General features: G+C 44.0%; 2 protein-coding genes across 3 annotated transcripts in view; one reads left to right on the top strand and one right to left on the bottom strand.

Annotated features, from left to right (window-relative positions):
• WASHC4 (WASH complex subunit 4) overlaps nucleotides 1-4,734 on the bottom strand; it is a 59,711-nt gene extending 54,977 nt beyond the window's left edge. Inside the window, exons 1-4 of the mRNA XM_008144731.3 lie at nucleotides 4,639-4,734; nucleotides 1,743-1,882; nucleotides 678-731; nucleotides 511-576 (exon numbers count right to left, since the gene is read on the bottom strand). Coding sequence (XP_008142953.2) covers nucleotides 511-576; nucleotides 678-731; nucleotides 1,743-1,882; nucleotides 4,639-4,699 — 321 coding nt within the window. The 5' untranslated portion in view covers nucleotides 4,700-4,734. The remainder of the gene's footprint in view (nucleotides 1-510; nucleotides 577-677; nucleotides 732-1,742; nucleotides 1,883-4,638) is intronic.
• Nucleotides 4,735-11,622: 6,888 nt separating this feature from the next.
• Nucleotides 11,623-19,430, top strand: part of ALDH1L2 (aldehyde dehydrogenase 1 family member L2) — a 45,531-nt gene continuing 37,723 nt past the window's right edge. For both annotated transcript variants that reach the window (XM_054719433.1, XM_054719432.1), the window contains exons 1-2: nucleotides 11,623-11,778; nucleotides 17,339-17,483. In XM_054719433.1, the coding sequence (XP_054575408.1) occupies nucleotides 11,731-11,778; nucleotides 17,339-17,483 (193 nt within the window). In that variant the 5' untranslated portion in view covers nucleotides 11,623-11,730. The remainder of the gene's footprint in view (nucleotides 11,779-17,338; nucleotides 17,484-19,430) is intronic.

The following is a 19,430-nucleotide window of genomic DNA, read 5'->3' as shown; positions in this document are numbered from 1 at the left end:
CAATTCCCAGTCAGGGCACATGCCAGGGGTTGCAGGGCTCGATCCCCAGTGTGGGGCGTGAAGGAGGCAGCTGATCAATGATTCTCTCTCATCAATGATGTTTCTATCTCTCTCTCCCTTCCTCTCTAAAACCAATAAAAATATATATATTAAAAAAGTAATTAAAAAATCAGTTCTATCTAGAAAGCAATTATATATGTCATGTAATACAGACTTTGAAGGTATGCTCAAAGTGTTACTATCAGTAAAATGTTAGGTACGTGACACCCTCTTTAAACCTCAATTTCCCCATATATTCCTCACATACCTCCCCAGGTTGTTATACTAGTAAGTATTAACAGGATTAACATGGTGTTTGGTACATAGTAAGTACTCCGTCATTATTACTACTATTACTTTAAGTAAATAATTCATTCAACATTCAATAAATATTCAGGCACAATGTACACATATAAGCACATATTTGCTTTTAAATCATGTTTTTAACATCTTACGAATACAAATAATTACCTCATATTTTAATTTCTTGATTTCACAACAAAGTGCAGCATAAACTGTGATGACTTTGTTTAAGACCTAGTTTCATGAGTAAAAAAATTTAAAAATTATAAAAGTAAATTATAGTAGATAAATAAAGCATTTAAAAAAAAAAGATTTTTAGGTTTAGAATTCTGTACCTTGTTTTCAGTCTTTATAAGTTCCAAAAGGGAAGACTGTTCATAAGGCAAAAGCTATATAAATAAGGAAAAGAACATTTCTTTTTAATTTGAAAAAAAACCACTGAAATCTTAAATACACAAATTAAGACTAGCTCTATTCTATTTCATCTTGTGTTAGACCCTATACTCTGTAATAGCACCATACCAGATAGGCAGTGACTACTAATGGTATGGGATTTCTTTGGAGGTGATGAAAATGCTCTAAAATTGGCTCTAGTGCTGGTTGCACAATTTTGTGAATGCACTAAAAACCAAAGAATTGAATGATAATGTGAACTATATCTCAACAACCCTATTTAAAAAGTCAATATGTGTCTTAGGACAGTGTCTAGCACATAATAAATGCTCAATAAATTTTAGGTATTAAGTGGTAACAGCTAGTTACCACTTAATAACTAAAATGAGAAATAACTACCTTGAAATGGAATAGAGCAGGAGTGACCTATTTCATACATTAAAAAATTACTCCCACATTTAAGATTCCCTAAATAACATGAAGAGATTTTTAGGAAATGATGAAACTATTCTGTATCTTGATTAGGTATGAGTTACCTGGGTATATGTGTTTGGCAAAACTCATTGAAAAGTACATTTTAAATCTATGCATTTCACTGTACTAGTACATAAAATAACCTCATCTGAATATTCTATTCCAACGCTCTTCATTTTCTTATTGATGAGAGAAAAAGAAGCTAGCTCAAAGAGTTGGAGTCCATGTCATTTTGACACGAAAGGCTCTGAGTTTGTGTCACCCTTTAACCAGTTAACTGCCACGATATTTTGAATTTAATTTTAAAAGTTCTGCCGCTTGCATCTATAGATGCTTATGGCGTACAAATGGTTAAAAACACACACATACAAAAATACCTGTATGGCTTAGAGAAAAGGAAACTAACAATTTTTCTCCATGTTTCTTTTACTTCTCTAGATCCTAAATAATATATGCTCCATTTTTAGCAATTAAGTTTTCAAGATATAGCATGTCCTAAAAATGTATGCATAAATTTTTTTTAAAAATCAAACCTTTAATGCTATAGGATCAAGATTGAAATCCCAGACATCTCCAATTGAATCATCCAGTGCATCCTCAATTCTTCTCAATTGAGACGTATATTCCTCAAGAAATTTCCCATAATTCTTAAGCTGAACTTCAGCATGAATTTCTAAATTTAAATTTTAAAACAGTATGTGAGAAGCACAAAATTACAGGACATTTACTTCAAATAGTCTCAAAAGTCACAGCAAAGTAGATACTAAGCATTGTGAAATGTATTATTTTGGAACGTCTTAACTTCTTAGAAATAAAGTTTCAAAGCTAAACAATAATTCAGCTTTCAATATTTTCCAGATAGATAAAATAATTTTAAAATCAGATGTTGCTATATAAAGAGATATATATCACTTTTTTAAAAAATTTTTTTATTAATTTCAGAGAGGAATGGAGAGGAAGAGAGAGAGAGAAACATCAATGAGAAACACTGATTGGCTGCCTCGTGCATGCCCCCTACCGGGGACTGGGCACGCAACCTGGGCATGTGCCCTTGACCAGAATCCAATCTGAAACTGTTCAGTCCACTGGCTGGTGCTCTATCCACTGAGCAAACCCGGCCAGGGCAAAGAGATATATATCATTTTGAACCTAACTTGAAAGTATTATGAAAAAGTCACTATTTTATTTACTCTATAATTTAGGGCTTTTAAACATAAAATAATTCCTCAGACAATTCAATGTCCTGACTATGTTTTAGTCATAAACAACATTGAGGGAGGGAGGGTGAATAAAATTCATGACCTGAATCAAGTGCAAAAATGTGTGTTGTCATTCGAGCAAAATTTAAAAGCATAATTCTTAATTCTATACACACTACATTGTTTAAAAATACACCAATATATTGTTTTTAAAATGCATTTAGACCTGCTTCTCATCATACTATTCTGTAGTGTCCCAAATTCACCCAGATATTTTATTTTACTATCATAATAGAGTTGGAAAAGCCAGTAAAGAACAGTAAGTATAGAATATTGGGTTGATATTACAGAATTTACACACTAACAGATTCTAAAGAATCACTGGAATAAACTGAACAAAAAAGGTATTCCACCTTATACGTAAAAATTGATTACTTATTACAAAGGCAGCAAATTCAATTCCAACTCAGTTTTTTTTTAATGTGAATAACTTTATTCAATCTCTGTATTCTAATAAAGGTAAAAATTTTCCCTCCTCAAATTAGCAATGCAAAGCAAACTTTAAGATAAAGTATCTTCTGATTCATAAAGGATAAAGATGTAGCTCCCCATCCTCCCTTATTTTGCAAGTAATGCACTGAATCAGGTGGATCAATTTAGTTCATTAAGGTTCCTACCTCATTACAGCATTAACCTAGGCAATTTTGAAAAACAATTAGTCTAGATACGATTCACAGTCCAAAACTTAATGAAAATCAGGCACGGAGATGAGAAGTCATTTCCCTACAGCTTAAATTAAAAACTGCATAAGGTTCTTAAAAGTCCCAAGTACACGTCTAATTCTCAGTTACATGGAAAATTACCGTAGCTGTATTCAACCAGCAAATGAGTTCTTAATGACAAACCTACAGAAACATGCCAATAAATTCCTCCTTTAGTCTGCTTGGGAATTCACATAGTAGCAGGCAACAGAAAACCTGTAATAACATTTAAGTTTCCTGTTGGTAAAATAAGGAATAGTTGTAAAAATCGGTAAAAGTTAAAAAGATTTGAGAGAAGAACTACATGGTGATTCTTCAGAATGAAATTTCAAAAACTCACTTACATGCTTATCTCTTTGAACAGACTGCGTTCTTCCTTTTATCTCTGTATCCCTAATACCTAGCATCGCGCCTGGGACACAGAAAATGTCTGCTGAGTCAATCTGATCACTCTACTCTAAGGTGAACCATTTCTTCAAGCCCAATAACCTATTTTTATTCCAATTCTTTGAGGACGAAAGTCAAGATTCCACCTTACACGTAAGAGAATTCATTATTTATTCCCAAGGCAGTTCACTTTATACCAGCGAATACAGAATCCTCTCCAACTTGTATTAATCTCAAGTAGAGTTTCACTAGAATCATCAGTTTGGCTTCTAAATTTTGCAGCATGGACTTGAATGTGGTGGGGGTGGGGTGTGCGGGTGTGTGGGTGGGTGTGTGTGTGTGTGTGTGTGTGTGTGTGTTTTTGCTGGACTTCTAACTTAAATCAGACAATTCGATTTTCTGAAGCAAAATTTGAAGCAGATTTGCTGTAACTTGTGAAACCTTTCTAGCTGCAATGGAAACATTGATGCAGGACATCACTTTTATCGAACGTAAAGAAACGGCATGGGAGAAGATACATTGGCATTCACGTGGGTGGTGGTTTGTTTTTCTTTTCCACGTGAAGAATTCTTTTTCTCTATATTGTATGATAAGAATAAAAAGGAAAAAACACTCAAACTTCCAAAAAGTTGGCTTCGGAGGGAAAAAAGAAAAACAGGAAACCGAAACAGGAACCGGGACCTGAGCCTCTTCTAGAAGCGAACGCTCAGAGGATCTGGCGAAAGCCCCGCGCGTCCAGAGACAGACGCAGCCTCCGCTCCGCTCCGGGGGTGCAGGGCCTCCCCGGACCCGCCCTCGGGCTGCAGACGGCGGACGCCGCTCCCCCGGGGCACCGCGGGTTTCCCAGGAGCGTCACCGCCCGAACCCCAAGCCCGGTCCGGGCCGGCCTGGCCTGCCATTGCCAGGACCCCACCCCCCTCCCAACCCCGAAAGTAACGCTCGAGAGCGCTTCCTCTCACACCCCAAGGGGCAGAAAGTGCCCCCAAGCAGAGGGCTCCGCAGCAACCACGACGCAGAGCCCTCCCGCAGGAGCCCGCCAGGGCTGAGGACTGCGCGGGAGCGTCCACGCGCCGCTCTCTTACTCTGCGAGCCGTCGTCAACGCGGTCGAACTCCCAGTCCGGGGACAGAGTCTCCACCGCCATCCCCGCGGCAGCTCCCTCAGTCACAGTCCCAAGCAGCCGGGATGACTACGGCGGCCTCACCCAAAGCGGCTGTCACGGCACGTGACTTCCGGCCCTAGCCCCGCCCCTGCTGGCGAGGTTCGGGAGGCTTAGGCGCCTGCGGCCGCGGGGGCCGCTGGGAAAGCGAGTCCTCCGCGGTGGCCGGGCCAGCTGCCCTAGTGGCGGCGGTCCTCGGTCCTCAGAGGGTGCTGTTTTTACATGGGCCTCGCCACTGTTTACTTCTCGTCTCCTGCCACACCGGTACCCTCAGTTTCGCCCTGCTGTGTCCCGGCCATTTTTAATGCCTGGGGAGTTGTTCCCGCAGTCTACCGTAGAAAGGGCAAAATTGATGGGTATGGGGGCTTCCCAGGAAAGCTTGGTTCTCTTGGAAGTTGGGGTCCAGGCGCTTCTTCCAAGAAGCCAGTATTTCCAACCCTCTCCCTGCCGTCACCATCAGAGAGCTTCCAGCTTTCTTCCTGCACGTTCGGTACGATTACTCTTGAGAAAAAACTGCTGTGCAAGAGGAGTTACTTGACCAACACCAGAGCGAGGCATTTTACTATTCTGCCTACAGTGCATTCGCCCGCTCTCCACACCCTCCTCTCAAAAAGGTGGAGGATGGAAGATGGAGAAAAGCGCTGTTTAAGCGGGTGTGTTGTTTTGTGTTTTGTTTTCAGAGAGGAAGGGGGAGAAGGAGAGAGAGAGAGAGAGAGACCAATAATGAGAATCATTAATCGGCTGCCTCCTGCACGCCCCCTACTGGGGATTGAGCCTGCAACCGGGGCATGTGCCCAGACATTGAGGCTCAACCACTGAGACACCGGCCAGGCTAAGTGTATTTTTAAATGTTCGTACCTGCTACCTGACTTTTCCGCAAAAAAGAATGTGTTACCCAGTAACTAGTAATAAGGTTCATTACTGCCTGATTTTTAATACATACTAATGGGAAAAGATCTAAATGTCCATCAACAGGGAATCCTATCTAATAAAAGGGTAATATGCAAATTGACCATCACTCCAACACACAAGATGGCTGCCCCCATGTGGTCAAAGATGGCTGCCCCCATGTGGACACAAGATGGCCGCCACAAGATAGCCAGAAGGGGAGGGCAGTTGGGAGGGACCAGGCCTGCAAGGGAGGGCAGTTGTGGGCGATCAGGCCAGCAGGGAGGGCAGTTGGAAGGGACCAGGCCTGCAGGGGATAGCAGTTGGGGGGACCAGGCCTGAAGGGGAGGGCAGTTAGGGGTGGCCAGGCCTGCAGGGGAGGGAAGTTAGGGGCAAACAGGCTGGCAGGGGAGCAGTTAGGCATCAATCAGGCTGGCAGGGGAGTAGTTAGGGGGTGATCAGGCTGGCAGGCAGAGCAGTTAGAGGCAATCAGGAAGGCAGGCAGGTGAGCAGTTGGGAGCCAGCAGTCCTGGATTGTGAGAGGGATGTCCGACTGCCCGTTTAGGCCCCATCCTACCAGGATCGGGCCTAAACAGGCAGTCGGACATTCCTCGAGGGGTCCTAGATTGGAGAGGGTGCAGGTTGGGCTGAGGACACACACCCCCGTGCACGAATTTCGTGCACTGGGCCTCTAGTAATTACATAATCATCCATACTATGAAATACTATACCAGATAGCTATTTAGAGAAATAAATGTATAGAGGCATGAGAAAATGTTAATTTCTTAAAGCAGTATTTAATCAGGACCTCCTCTGGTTGATATATCACAGTGACTAAAATCCTTCAAAGAGCTCAGTCGTCTGGTACGAGAAATTATTAAGATACTAGAGGCCCGGTGCATGAAATTCGGGCAGGGAGGGTGGAAGGGGGTGTCCCTCAGCCCAGCCTGCACCCTCTCCAATCTGGAATCCCTCTCACAATCCAGGACTGCTGGCTCCCAATCGCTCACCTGCCTGCCTGCCTGATTGCCCCTAACCGCTTCTGCCTGCCAGCCTGATCACCCCATAACCACTCCCCTGCCGGCCTGATTGCCCCTAACTGCCCTCCCCTGCAGGCTTGATCGCCCCCAACTGCCCTCCCTTGCAGGCCTGGTCCTTCCCAACTGTCCTCCCCTGCTGGCCATCTTGTGGCGGCCATCTTGTGTCCACATGGGGGCAGCCATCTTTGACCACATGGGGGCAGCCATCTTGTGTGTTGGAGTGATGGTCAATTTCCATATTACTCTTTTTTAGATAGGATCTTGGGAATCGACAAAGTACAGTTGGCAGATCTGCACTTGCTTTTGTAAATAAAGTTTTATTGGAACACATTCATGCCCATTTATTTGCATACTAGTGGCCTGGTGCACGAAATTCGTGCACGGGGAGGGGGTGTCCCTCAGCCCGGCCTGCACCCTCACCAATCTGGGACCCCTCGGGGGATGTCCAACTGCCGGTTTAGGCCCGAACCCTGTGGAATCGGGCCTAAACCGGCAGTCAGACATCCCTCTTGCAATCTGGGACCGCTGGCTCCTAACCGCTCACCTGCCTGCCTGCCTGATCGCCCCTAACTACTTTGCCTGCCAGCCTGCTTGCCCCCCTAGCCGGCCTGCTCGCCCCCAACTATGCCCCCCCACCGGCCTGCTCGCCTCCAACTGCCCCCCATGCTGGCCTGCACGCCCCCAACTGCTCCCCCGTTGGCCTGCTCGCCCCAAATTGCCCCCCCATGCTGGCCTCATTGCCCCCAACTTCCCCCCATGCTGACCTGCTCACCCCCAGCTGCCGCCCCTGCCATCCTTCCCACCCCCAACTGCCCCCCCCCCTTCTGGCTTGCTCACCCCCAACTAACCCCCCCCCACCCCCGCCAACCTGATCATCCCTAACCGCCTCTGCCTCGGCCCCACCACCATGGCTTTGTCTGGAAGGACATCTGGAAGGTCTCCTGGTCTAATTAGCATATTACCCTTTTATTAGTAAAGATTATCTATGGCTGCTTCACAATACAATGTAAGAGTGGAGTAGTCACAACAGTAACCATATGGCCCACAAGCCTAAAATATTTACTATCAGGTTTTTTAAGAAAATGTTTGCCAACCCTTCTTTCAACTTCAAAAGAGAAAAATGAGCAAGGAAAAAAAAAGGGGGGGGAAGTCTTTCTATACAAGTTATGGTCTACAGAGTGGGTTGAAATAACCTAATTTAAAAAGCATAAATATCTTAGAAAAATCTTATAATTAACGTATCAAAGTAATGTACAAGAATACCTCTATGTCCTTGTAAGGAGGCAATGGAGACCTACTTGCAGTTAATAACTAGGAAAAGTAAGCAAAATATAATGAAAATAACTTTTTTTTTGGAAAATAACTTTTTAAAGATCTGAAAAAGAATAAAAGCAGGCAGAAACCACAAGAAAATTTACTCAGCAACTGGGAATAATTATTAGTTTGTGAATTTTTTGCCTGACAGTATCCTCACCCCTTCAACTCCAGGAGTGAAACACTGCAGTCTTATTGGCTTAAGGTGGTAGCAAACTATGTCCAGGGTGGTTGGAAGAGAAACTGGAGTTTGGGCAGTAGGGGAGAGGTTGTACACTGAAGCAGAAGACTCACCCAAAAGATGGGATCTAAATTTCGACTATAAACTCTGCCAAATCCCTGACTGAGCACTAAAGTACATTCAGAGAGTCTGCTGAAACAGCAGTCAGGAGTCCTTGAGAAACAGCTGCACTTGTTACTGTATGTAATTTTTTAATACATCTAGTGGTGAAATTGGCCTTCATACCCATCCAGCTTCAGGACACAAATGATGTCAGGTCTTAGATTCTACTGTTTCTTTTCTGTCTCTTCACAATTTTTGCTACATTCTTTATTTAGGTTCTGTATGGTAGGCCTTGGCAGCTTCAGGCTCATCAGCATACCAAATCTAGCATGAGAGAGAAAAGAAGCACGCTTAACTGATAGTTCAAACAGAAGTCCCAGAATTGAGTCTTGCTGGCCTTGATTGGCCTTACTAGGACATTGTGCACACCGTAGAATCAATCATTGTAATTGAGAGGATGGGAGACGTGCACCAGTTGGTTTATTCTAGGTCATGTGCTCCACCCCTGGATCCCAGGAGGGATGGGGGATCTGAAGTAGTGGGCTGGTTTTACAGGAGTTGTCCTACCTGTATATCACACTCTTTCCTAGGGTGATGTCTTCTAAGAGTATCATTTGAGAGCCTGGGGTGTTTATTGGACTCCTTTCTTCTTGGCAGATGTTGAACTCTTTTTTTTTTTTTTTTTTAGTTTAAATAAATGAAATATATCACTTACATAAAGACCAATGATAATCCCCAGTGTTACTGAAAAAAAAACAAAACTACCGTAGCATTTTTTTTTTTGTATCCCACCTTTTAAGTGCAATCTGGTAGGTGTGCATCGGTGTTTAATCTGCTACCTTTGGGTTAGACACAGACCTCTGGGTACTCATCTCAAAGACCTGACTGGATCCTTTGGTGAAGGTTGCTCAGGGGAGAGACTAGAAACAACCTTATGTCCACCAGCAAGGATGGGTTGAGTAAATAACATGTATGACACTCCAGGGAGTGTGGGGCAGATGTGAAAAATGAGGGTACACAACTTCATATTCAAATTTCTAAAAATAAAGCAGCTAGGATTTTTCTTCATTTACTGCAACTTCTGGTATATTTAAGCATAAATCTAACATCTTACTAATTTCCTTCTATGTTTTTTCCACCTATCCCATGTTCCTTCTTCTCACTTTTCTTGCCTGCTTTGGGATTGATTTGTTTTTAAAAATCATTGTTTTCTTGATAGTTTTACATTCTATAAACTTGGTAGCTATACATAGTATTACTATTCTTTTAGAGGTTATATTAGAAATTATAATATGCATCCTTAGCTTATTAAAGTCTAACATAAATTAGTATGTTTATTATTTCTAAGACATTGCTATAGCCTTAGGACACTTTAAGTCCACCTTCCCTCCCTAAAACTCAGATACTATTGTTGTCATATATTTTAATTATATATATTTTTGAACTCTATAAAACATATCAGAATTATTTTAGACAATATTAACTTGAATTGTCCTCATATTTACCCTTTCTATTGCTCTTCATTCCTTTATCTCTGAACTTCTATCTAGGATTATTTCCTTTCTGCCTAATGATCACTTATTCCTCCTAGCTCCCCAAACTTACCCATCAATTTTTATTGTTGTTTGTATATTTTCACAAGATTTTATTGTTGTTGTTGTTTTTCATATGGTTAATTTTCACTTAAATTCACTCACATATTTGCCTTTTTTTTTTTTTCATTCCTTCCTGCATTTCCAGGCTTCCATATGGGTAATTTTCCTCCTGCTTGAAGGACACTATTTAATATTTCTCTTATAGTGTGTCTGCTGGTGGCAAATTCTCTCAAGCTTTTGTTTCTAAAAATGACTTTATTTCATCTCCATTTTTTCTGGTTATATAAATCTAGGTTGGCAGTGCTTTTTTGTTTGTGAAACTATCTAATTGCTTCTGGTCTAACCTCCAATTATCAAGAGAACTATACTTTTGGTTCTTACAGAAGAAAATCTTAGTCATCATATTTCATTATATCTGAGTGAACGTCAACTCATTTTCTAAAGTTGGAGTATAGAACTATGGAACCTCCATTCGGGAAGAAAACCACACTCCTTGCCCACCCCTCCCAGTTTACACAGATCAGAACAAATATAATGAATATCAGTATTTAGACATTTAAAAAGGCAAGAAATCACAAAATACTGCCGGGGAAATGGGTTGAATTGGCAGGGGACAGTTCCCAAAGCAAAACCCTGGATGTTTGCTGCAATTCTCCAAGCTTCAAGGATTGTTCTTTTTCTTTCCCTCTTACCTTCCTAAATACATTCATTCATTTATTCAGTCTTTCAACAAGTACTCTTAAAGCTCTTTTTAGCGATAGATCCTGTAAATCCTTAGAAATCAGACAGGGCTCAGTTTGCAAGGAGCTTCCAGTAGAGAAGATAATAGGTACATAAATACCAGGAACCAATTGAGATGTCATAAGAGATGCGAAGATGCAAAAATCCTCCCCAGTTCAGAGGAGTAAAGGATTACTTTGGGGGAATAAGGAATTTAGGGAGAAAAGAATCCGGAAAAATGCCTCCAGGAGGCTGTATTTGAGCTATACCTTTAAGAAGAGAAGGAATTTGGTCATGCAGAGTTGGGGACAAGTGACAAGGGCAGGTGACAAGCTCTTCTAGGAAGCATTATCCAGGGAGGAATTGGCAAGTGCTATGGTTAGGCAGGATTACATGTGCAAAAGAGCAGTAAGAAATAAGAGCAATACGAGATTGCAGATGGCTTTGCAGGCATCAGCTAAGCATGTCTGAGTAGCAAAGGAATCTATCTATCTATCTATCTACCTACCTACCTACCTACCTACCTATCCATTATCTGACAATCATCTATTGGAGACTAGCTCTGTGCCAGGTCTTTTGCCATGTGCTTTATACACAGACTTTAATTAAATTTTCCTATTCGACTGTGAGATAGCTATCAGGATCCTTAAATAGCGAAGGTGCCCCTCATGCCTTCAATTTCGTAACTCGATGCACACTGGCATGCCTGTTGCCTTCTCAGGATTGTGCATGGACGTGACTTGGAGTGCCAGATTGAACATTGAGTTGGATCCCTATATACCTCAGAGGGTCTGAGTTAATCGGTAGAAGGTCTCACAGCCAGTGAGTACCTGGAACACGACTGAACCGAGCTAGCCTCTGGGAGCTGTCCCTACCTCTGGGCACCCGCCCAGCAACTGGCCTGGGGCCCTGAGGCACCGAGCGGCCAGCGCACGCCCCGCCCAATCTCACGGGATTGGCCACCGAGCCCTGCCAGCTGGAGGGGGCGGGGCTGTGCCAGCTGGGAGGGGCGGGGCCGGGGCCGGGGCCGGGGGCGGTCCAGGGGCTTACCTTGCCAGCCAGCTGCTAGCGCTGCGGCCCGGGGGCTTAGAAGCTGCAGGCCGCGCCCGCGGAGCCACCCGCCTGCCTCCCGCGCCCCCGCCCGCGGAGCCGCCCTCGCCAGCGCCAGTGTCCAGAATGCTGCGGCGGGGCAGCCAGGCGCTCCGGCGCTTCTCCACCGGCCGGGTGAGTCCCGCCCTGGCCAGCGTCCCTGCTCCCACCCCGGACTAGTTACTGGACCCGGGGCTGGAGCGCCGGGCGGCGGGGCTGGGGGTGGGCAGCGATGTTTAGACAGCTAAAAGCCAAGATCACGTTTTTAAAACTGGGAGAATGCAGAAGAGAGTGGGGGGGAGGGGGGGAGTCGGGTCCCGGATGGGGCTTGGCAAGCATGCCATTGTCTTCTATGGGGAAGGGGCTTTGGAACTTCTAAGGTCTGGCTGGGATTGACGGCTGGGAGCGGTCACTTGGCAAGGGGCAGAGTCTGGGGCTTCCTTTCTTTTTTCCCTTTCAATCGCGAGATCCCCGGTAACGAGCTAGACGGAGACCATCTGCTGGAGGAGAGCACTATCAAGTCAGCCTGGTCCTCCTCGGCGGCCTGAGAGGCGCGAGCGCTCCCCACGGGCTCGCAGGGCCCATTCAGAGAGTGGCACTTACTGCTGGTGGCTGCCAGCTCCTTATTCCCGAGCTGCAGGCGGCAAGATTTCTAGGATCACTAAGCGCTGCAGAAGCAGCCACTCTGGGACACTCGTAAACTGTAGCAAGAACCAAGCGTTGGCCCAGCCTTGGGCCTTGGAATTGCATCAGCACCTCCAGAAATGGAAGCAGAGCCGATGACACGTTGCATGGGGCACTCACTGCCTTCAGCCCTTTGGGGGCCTCCAGAGAGATGCCACCTTGTATCTAAGCAGACTACAAGCTGTTCAAGGAAGAGAAAGAAAACATCCATCCCACTTACAGTATCTCTTAGTAGGAAGTGCATGTTTGCTGTGTTCTACAAGAATTTGCTTTCGATTCGTCTCCTCTGCCAAAGCCATAATTGCGTGTGTACAGATTCAAATGGAAACAGTTGGGAGCTGGGGAGACGTCTCGAGTAGCACCAAGAACTGATCCAAAGTGGCTTAAGTGGAAAAGCTTCATCCTCCAGACAACACCAAATAACGAGCATTCACTTTACCCCATGCAGGCAGTTCTAGTTATTTTGGAAACATTCATCGTTTTAAAAATACAGAAAAAGAATTTGCTCTGGCAGAGCTTTTGCTTGTTCTCTACAGCAGGGCACTGGATTCATCCTTAACCTTCTCCTACCACGTGGCACATGGGGATCTAGGTTGGATGTCTAGAGGGCAAGGGGCCTGTGCCACCAGCCTGTTGTATTGGCCTCCTCTGCCAACACCTTTCATTGCATTATATTTTTTGGAGAGCAGGAAAAAAGCCTTGAAGAACAAAAAGATTATTACAATCATGGGGTTTACATAAGATTTGACTAGTAAAATCTGAACATCCCAAGTGGCAAATAGCATAAACAAAATCATGTGTGTGGGATTCATTCAGCACTTTTTATGAAGCACCAGGCACGGTGAGGGGTCAGGGGCCTGAGTCTGACTCTACCCAGGAATGCACGTGGAAGAACAGTGACATGTGGCTGGGGAGAAGGCAGTTTCTTCAATGGCCAAAGGGAAGACATGGGATAAGTGAAGAATTTGGTGTTTCTTGCTCCGTAGGAAATGAGGAGCCATCCTTTGGACTGTGTCCTATAAGAACTGTTCAGAATCAAGTGCGGCTGGTGGGAGTCTAAACTGGTACAGCCATTTTTGGAAAACTGGCAGTTGTTTTTTTTTTTTAATAAAGTTAAACATCTTATGGCCCAGCAATTGCACTCCTAGGTATTTACCCATGAAAACTTTCATTCACACGAATACCTATTTAGGAATGTTTATAGACTGCTTGTTTGTAGTCACTGAAAATTGGAAATAACTTACATGTCCTTCAGTGGGTGACAGGATAAACAAACTGTGGTATATTCATCCAAACAATGGAATCCTACTCAGAAAAAAAAAGTAAAAGGGGAATGGACTGCTGATACATACAACATGGATGAAACTCAAATATGTATGCTCAGTGTAAGAAGACAGACTCTAAGGGCTTCCTATTATATAATTCCCTTTAGCTAACATTTGGAATGAGTAAAACTTAGGAATAGGCAAAAGATCAATGATTGTCAGGGGCTGGAGATGGGGGAAGGATTGACTACAAAGGGACATAAAGGACTTTTGGGGGGTGATGGAACAGTTTTTTATCTTGATTGTGGTTACATGACCGTGTGTTTGTCTAAACTGGCAGAACTACTAGTATACACTGAAAAGGGCATATTCTGTATGTAAATTATACTGCCCTCTAGAAAAAAAGAAAAAAAAATCACAGCACTTTTTATGAGTTTGGTATTAAAGGAAAAAGGGGGGGGGGGGGAATCTCTCAGGATGTAGCAAAATCCAAGGGGAAAATTACTTTATAACATTTCCTGATAGAATATACTTTTCCATTTTCTGTTTTAAAGAAATGGATTTAGACCTCTAGCCAGTTTTGCTCAGTGGATAGAGCATCAGCCTGCGGACCAAAGGGTCCCGGGTTCGACTCCAGTCAAGTGCATGTTCCTTGGTTGCAGGTTCCTCCCCTGCCCGGGCCCTGGTCTGGGCTCATGCAGGAGGCAAACAAGCAATGTGTTTCTCTCACATCATTATTTCTCTCTGTCTTGCCCTCTCTCTCCCACTCTCCCTAAAAAGCAATGGAAAAATATCTTTGGGTGAGGATTAAGAAAAAAAATTAGAGAAAGAAAGAAATGGACTTAGATATATTTATTGATTTCAGTTTAGTGAAATGACTGGATCTTTTTAACTAGTGCAACTATCTATCCTACCTAATAATAGAGTAATATGCAAATTGACCGTACCTTTGCTACAAGCCATGCCCACCAGGAAACCGTCACAGGGACGTTGGGGTGCAGCCGAGCCCAAGGCGGAGGCTTTCCCAGCCTTGGGCACCAGCGGGGAGCCTGCACGGATCGCAGGCAATCACCGGGGGTCGGCTCCTAAGATCCGTAGCAGGGACGCTGGGTGCGGCCGAGCCCAAGGCCACCGCCCGGGGCCAAGCCCCGACCCTGGAAGAAGGCAGAAGGCGGTGGCCACAGCCAAGGCCTGGGTCCCCGGTGCTGGCAGAAAACTGGTGCAGGCAGCCAGGTGAATGAAGGTCTATTGCACGAATCTTCGTGCAAACGGGCTGCTAGTATATATATAGAAGCCTAAGCGACTGTTCCGACCGAATGGCCAGAATGACCTGAACAACCAGTCAACCAGTTGCTATGATGCACACTGACCACCAGGGGGCAGACACGCAATGCAGGAGCTGTCCCCTGGTGGTCAGTGCACTCCCATAGCCAACCTCCCACAGCTCCTTCCCCCTGGCTAGCCGCAGCCCCTCCCCCCCCAGCCAGCTGGCCAACCTCCTGTGGCCCCTCCCCCACTCTTCCCACCCAACCAGCCAACCTCCCATAGCCCCTCCCCGCGGGCCTGCCGGCTCCCCCAATAGGCCTCGATCACTGACCAGGCCGAGGGATCCCACCCATGCATGAATTCATGCACCGAGCTTCTATTATAGTAATAAAACCCTTTGTCAGTTACTATTGTCCACTCTCTTGCCTGGCTCACTGCTTCTTAATTTCTCCTCAGGGTAGGGATTAGTTAGCCCCCATATTTATTTTGCTTCCTCTGCCCGTGTCTGGAACAAGTTTGGCTGGCGGCTGTGGGTTCATGGCCTGATTCCAGGACTTGAGGTGATCTTATGAATCAGTGAGTGGTTGGACCCTTCTCTGCCTCCTGGAACCAAGTACTGGTTTTATACTCTAGTTCTAGCAACCATGTCCTTAACTTATTTCCTTATTGCCTGTCCCCTGCTTTGGAGTCTAGTTTGTTTTTAGAACCTCCAAATTCAACCTCAAACCATATTAGATAATGTATTATATCCTGAGCACTAAATGCTGAGGAAATAATAATGATAACATTGATATAGCACTTAATATGCTATTTGACTCTGGGCTGTATCTTAACTTCTCTGCTTTAATTTCTTTATCTGTAAAATAGCTTAGTAATGCCTATCTCCAAGAATCACTGGGCAATCAAAAGGAAGTGATATATACGAAATACCTGGCATATCTTAGGATCTCGTCAAACTGTTTGCTAATATTTCCACCCCTTCTTTCGGATCCAAACGCCCCAGGGTGGAATCTTTTTTGTAGCTGGCAGACGCACACCCTCCATAAATCAGAGGTCCTCAGACTCTGTGTGCCTGTGAGTCACTGGAGAGCTTGTTAAAATGCAGCTTCCTGGGTCTGAGGTCTAACTCAGTAGATCTGGGGTGGGGTCTAGGAACCCACATTTCTAACATACTCGCCCAGCTGGTTCTGCCAACACTGTCAGTCACTCTTCAGTTTATACTTGGAGAAATAAGAGTAAGGTAAAATATCCCAGTCCAGTTTTCTTTGGAATTACGCTAACTCATTAAAATCTGAACATTTCTCAGTGTTAGAAACTCACCTTTGTAATTTTAGCTTTAGCACTGAGCTCAGATGGTGTTTCGGTGAATGCAGTGTTTCCAAAGAAACTGGCACAGTTTCCTTAAACACTGTCTCCCTGGAGGCGTGTTGAATCTGAATTTGAACTCCAGATAATGGATGACAGCTGACATTTGAGTCAGCTCAGCCTCTTGGCTCCTTGGTTTTAAGAGTAGTATTTCAGATGTTTCAAAATGTCTGGCATTGGTAATAGCATGAGGTAAAGCCACCTTTTGTAAGATAGCCACATGTAAATTCTATTTCAAGTCACAGCATTACTTATAGGATTTGAAGACACAATGTTTACAGAACATATAGAATTTTTGATGAGAGGAAATGAAATAGTCACACGGTTTCTGTAGGCAGAGTTATTGCTTAATTATCAGCTCAATTACAGGGAAGGTGTGAGCCTGTATACTGTTAAGTTCATGCCTAAAAAGGTGACCTATGAACCAGGAGGTCACGGTTCGATTCCAGTCAGGGCACATGCCTGGGTTACAGGCTCCATCCCCAGTGTGGGGCATGCAGGAAGCAGCAATCAATGATTCTCTCTCTTCATTGATGTTTCTCTCTCTCTCTCCCTCTCCCTTCCTCTCTGAAATCAATATATATATTTTTTTAATTTAATTTTTTTCTTAAGAATCTTCCATTAGATCAATCCAGGTTTTAAGAACAAATGAATTGGGTCCACTTACCAAGGATTTTGGAATTCTGGGCTTTATGAAAAAACAAACATACACATAAAACAGTTTTAAAAAGCATATAAGTAGTGAAAGCTTTAAAACATTATTAAAGCTTTTACTTAAATAGCACTTGGTGTCAGACACTGTCCTAAGCCTATTGCATATTAAAGTCACGTACTTCAAAATTGTATCATGTTGGTGACATTAGTATTCCCATTTTACAGATGAGGAAAAAAAGCAAACAGAAGTTAGTTACTTGCTTAAGGCCACACAGCTAGTAAGGGGTGGGTAACACTAGGTTTGGACCTCAGTCTAGATTCAGTGCACATCAGTAAAACATTTATTTACTAGATCTTTGAGCCTTTTGTTTCCTCAAGTCATCTTGAATGATTGAAAAAAGAATATTACCCACACGTCTTCTGTCCATGCTAATATCTGTCATCACTGAATTATTTCACAGGTTTATTTCAAAAACCAGCTGAAGTTGGCCCTTATTGGTCAGAGCCTCTTTGGACAAGAAGTCTACAGCCACCTCTGCAAAGAGGGCCACCGAGTGGTGGGGGTGTTCACAGTTCCAGACAAGGATGGAAAAGCTGACCCACTGGGTGAGTGTATCTTGGAACAACTGGATCAAGGACTCGGAACTGGACTTATAACTATTCAGCCTGGGGCCCACTCAGAGCCGTCATCTCTCATTAGCATTTCTGTACTTGCACTTACTTGCCACAGGCCCAGGGGACCCAGATTGCATGCCTCCCTTCTGGGCTCTGCGGCTTCCACGGGACCTATTGAAAGCCTTGACTGGCCAAGTCTATTGATATGGTGGACATAGAGTCAAAAATTCTCCCTTCTCTGTGGGTCCCAAGACAAAGGAGCAGGCACCTGTTGTAGTGAATTTCTCCACGTATCTCCATGGTAATCATCAGGTCCATCAGAGGAATTTCCAGGCATATATTTTTTCTGAGTTACACTTGTGACTTTTCAAAGAATAATACTTGATGCAGAGATGCCAAAAGGAATACAGGGAAGACCACACCCAACCATAGATACTGTTGTGGGATCATAAAGAAGGCATTTATCTCAGAACAAATTATAGCTGGGGCTGCATGGTGATTAAGGTAGATAAAGAAGATAGCCATCCTCAGAACAAACCTGCAGTGTGTTTCTTTGTTGTTGTTGTTAATCCTCACCCGAGGATTTTCCATTGATATATTTTTTAGAGAGAGCGGAAGAGAGAGGGAAGCATCGATGTGAGAGAAACACAGATTGGTTGCTTCCTGCGCGCACCCTGACCAGGCCCTTGACTGGAATCAAACCCAGGACCCTTTGGTCCACAGGCCGACATTCTATCTACTGAGCCAAACTGGCTAGGGCTGCAATGTGTTTCTGATTTACATGCTATGGTTAGGTCAAGAAAGGGTGCAAGGCCCTGGCTGGTGTTGCTAAGTGGTTAGAGCCTCCGCCCACGCACCAAAGGATCTCAGGTTGCAGGCTGGGTTCCCGGCAACCAATCAATGTGTCTCTTTCCTGTCAATGTTCCTCTCTCTCTCCCTTTCTCTCTCTTTCTCTCTCTCTCTCTCTCTCTCTTTCTCTCTCTCTCTCTCTCTCTTTCTCTCCTACTCTTTCCAGAAAGCAATGGAAAAAATATCCTCAGGTGAGGATTAAAAAAAAAGAAGAAGAAGAAGAAGGAAGGGTGTAAGACACAGAGACAGAAACAGTCTACAAATAATACAGGTCAAGAATAGGACTAGTGCCTAGAAATCTCGGCTTATGACTTGGGACTTCATGAATCACTGGTATGATGCAACATGTTGGTTGGAAAATAATAGGCCAATAACACTAAAATTTTATTTTTTCTTGGAAGAAGCAGCTCTGGGGTTTTTCCTAATTCTTGTTATTGCTTTTAAAAATATTATCTTTTAATGTTATTTTTCAAGAGTCAAACTAAAAGAAAAGTTGGGCCAAGAACCCATTTGCACATGAATTTAATCACTGATTTAGAAATTTTCCTTGTTTCAGAAAAAGGTTTCCTCAACCTGGGGAATTCTGAGGGAACCTGCCTCATGCATTTTTGTATGCCTGGCTCCAACTGCTTCTTTTTGAATGATTCCTGTTTCTGGGACTATCTATTTTCACTAGCTCTGTGTGGGGATATTTGGGAAGACTTCGATTTAGGATATCAGATTTTCTGTTGTATCAGAAGGACCCCAAATAACATTAGCTTAAATTAAGACCAAAATCCGTTTCTCAAGTCTGGGTTGGCCACCTGAACTGTTTGGCAGTTCTGCGTTTATCACAATGCAGGCTCTTTCTGTTGTTTTGCCATGGACTTCCATCCCATGGTCCAGGTAGCTTCTTCCGCCCTGACTATCCAGTCTGCATCCAGCAAGCAGCAAGACAAAGAGAACTAGAGGGCAAGTTTTTCATTAAGGGCATAATCCAGAAGAGGCACATGATTAATTCCTACTTGTGTCCCATTGGCTGGAGTTTACTTACAGGTCAAATCTATTTGCGGGACAGGCTGAGCAATACAGATTTTATTCAGTGTGGCT

Source organism: Eptesicus fuscus, chromosome 7 (assembly GCF_027574615.1).
Source record: "Eptesicus fuscus isolate TK198812 chromosome 7, DD_ASM_mEF_20220401, whole genome shotgun sequence".
Taxonomy (NCBI): domain Eukaryota; kingdom Metazoa; phylum Chordata; class Mammalia; order Chiroptera; family Vespertilionidae; genus Eptesicus; species Eptesicus fuscus.
The sequence above is the reverse complement of the archived record's forward strand: the minus strand, read 5'-3'. Positions and strand labels throughout refer to the sequence as shown.